The 1,136-nt window shown below is 49.0% G+C and overlaps 1 protein-coding gene across 1 annotated transcript in view; it reads left to right on the top strand.

The window, feature by feature from the left end:
- LOC103607847 (cytospin-B-like) overlaps positions 1-1,136 on the top strand; it is a gene marked incomplete at its 5' end in the record, with an annotated part of 81,345 nt that overhangs the window by 73,669 nt on the left and 6,540 nt on the right. Inside the window, one exon of the mRNA XM_008592314.1 lies at positions 14-170. Coding sequence (XP_008590536.1) covers positions 14-170 — 157 coding nt within the window. The remainder of the gene's footprint in view (positions 1-13; positions 171-1,136) is intronic.

Raw genomic sequence — 1,136 nt, forward strand, 5'->3', positions numbered from 1 at the left:
GTTGTTCACACAGATCTTCTCAAGGGAAGGGCTGAGGACCTGAAGCCAGACCCTTACCTCCATAAGAATCCCTCGCTGGAGTCTCTGTGCAGACCCCCCTCTCTGGGCTTCGGGAACACTAGACTGCTCAGCGCTTCCACTGAGGGGTTGAAACCCCAAAGCAAACTCAGGTATCGTGTGTTAAACAGTGAGAAGTCAGAAAAACACTGGGCTGATAAGTTTTTATTCCTCCATTTTATCCCCTATGGTTGATTTACTTCTATAACTGTTTCCTGAATGAAAGTGTTGAAGGTACAGTACCTGCCTTCAACAAGCCTGAGGGGAGAGCACTAGACAGGGGCATTGTGCAGCATGTAACAAAGGGCTGTTAAAAAACATCCATATATATGTGCTGAGATCAAGAGAAGTGGCATTTCTGCGGGGTGTGCAAAGGTGCCATCATGAGCTGGCTGTGGAACAGTGTTTGGAGAGCGGTGGGTGGTTTATTTCATCTGACTAGACTGTGGTCTTCGTGAGGTCGGGGACCCTGCTGTGCATGTAGTAGCCTTTCAGTGGGCATTTGTTGAGTAGATGGATAAATGACTAGGATATTACAGCTGGAAAGGTAGGCTTCAATGCAAAGAAAAAGGCCGTACAGCAGGCAAGCTTTTTTGTTTTGCCATTGTTGTCGTACTTTTTTGGTAAAGCACTGGGGAACCAGTAAGTTTGTGAGATTTTGTCTTTGAGCGGTGGTTCAATAAGACCAAACCTATGCTTTAAGGAGGATTAATCAGAAAACAGTGGCATGTAAGGATTAGTGAGGCATAAGTAGAACTTTCGCAGGGATGTGAAGGATGGAGTGGGAGAGGGAGAGGACAGCAAGGCTGGCATGTTGTCACCAGGAGCCTATCTTTGCTCCCACACCACTGCCACTTCCTCCCTTGCCACTGCCCCTGGTCATCCTGGCCCCAGCAAACCTCTTTCAGCAGCTTCCTCTCTCTCCTCTGTCTTCCCTGCTTCATGTTGCTGAGTCTTCTGAAGTCCTGAGTGCATCCTGCTGCAGACCTTTCAGAAACCCCCCAGGACTCACTCTGTTACCCATGTTCCTCCCCCTGGTCTTCCAGCTGCTCCACAGCTGAGTGCCACACCCTGCTCAC

This window comes from Galeopterus variegatus, unplaced genomic scaffold (genome assembly GCF_000696425.1).
Source record: "Galeopterus variegatus unplaced genomic scaffold, G_variegatus-3.0.2 Scaffold7770, whole genome shotgun sequence".
NCBI classification, from domain to species: domain Eukaryota; kingdom Metazoa; phylum Chordata; class Mammalia; order Dermoptera; family Cynocephalidae; genus Galeopterus; species Galeopterus variegatus.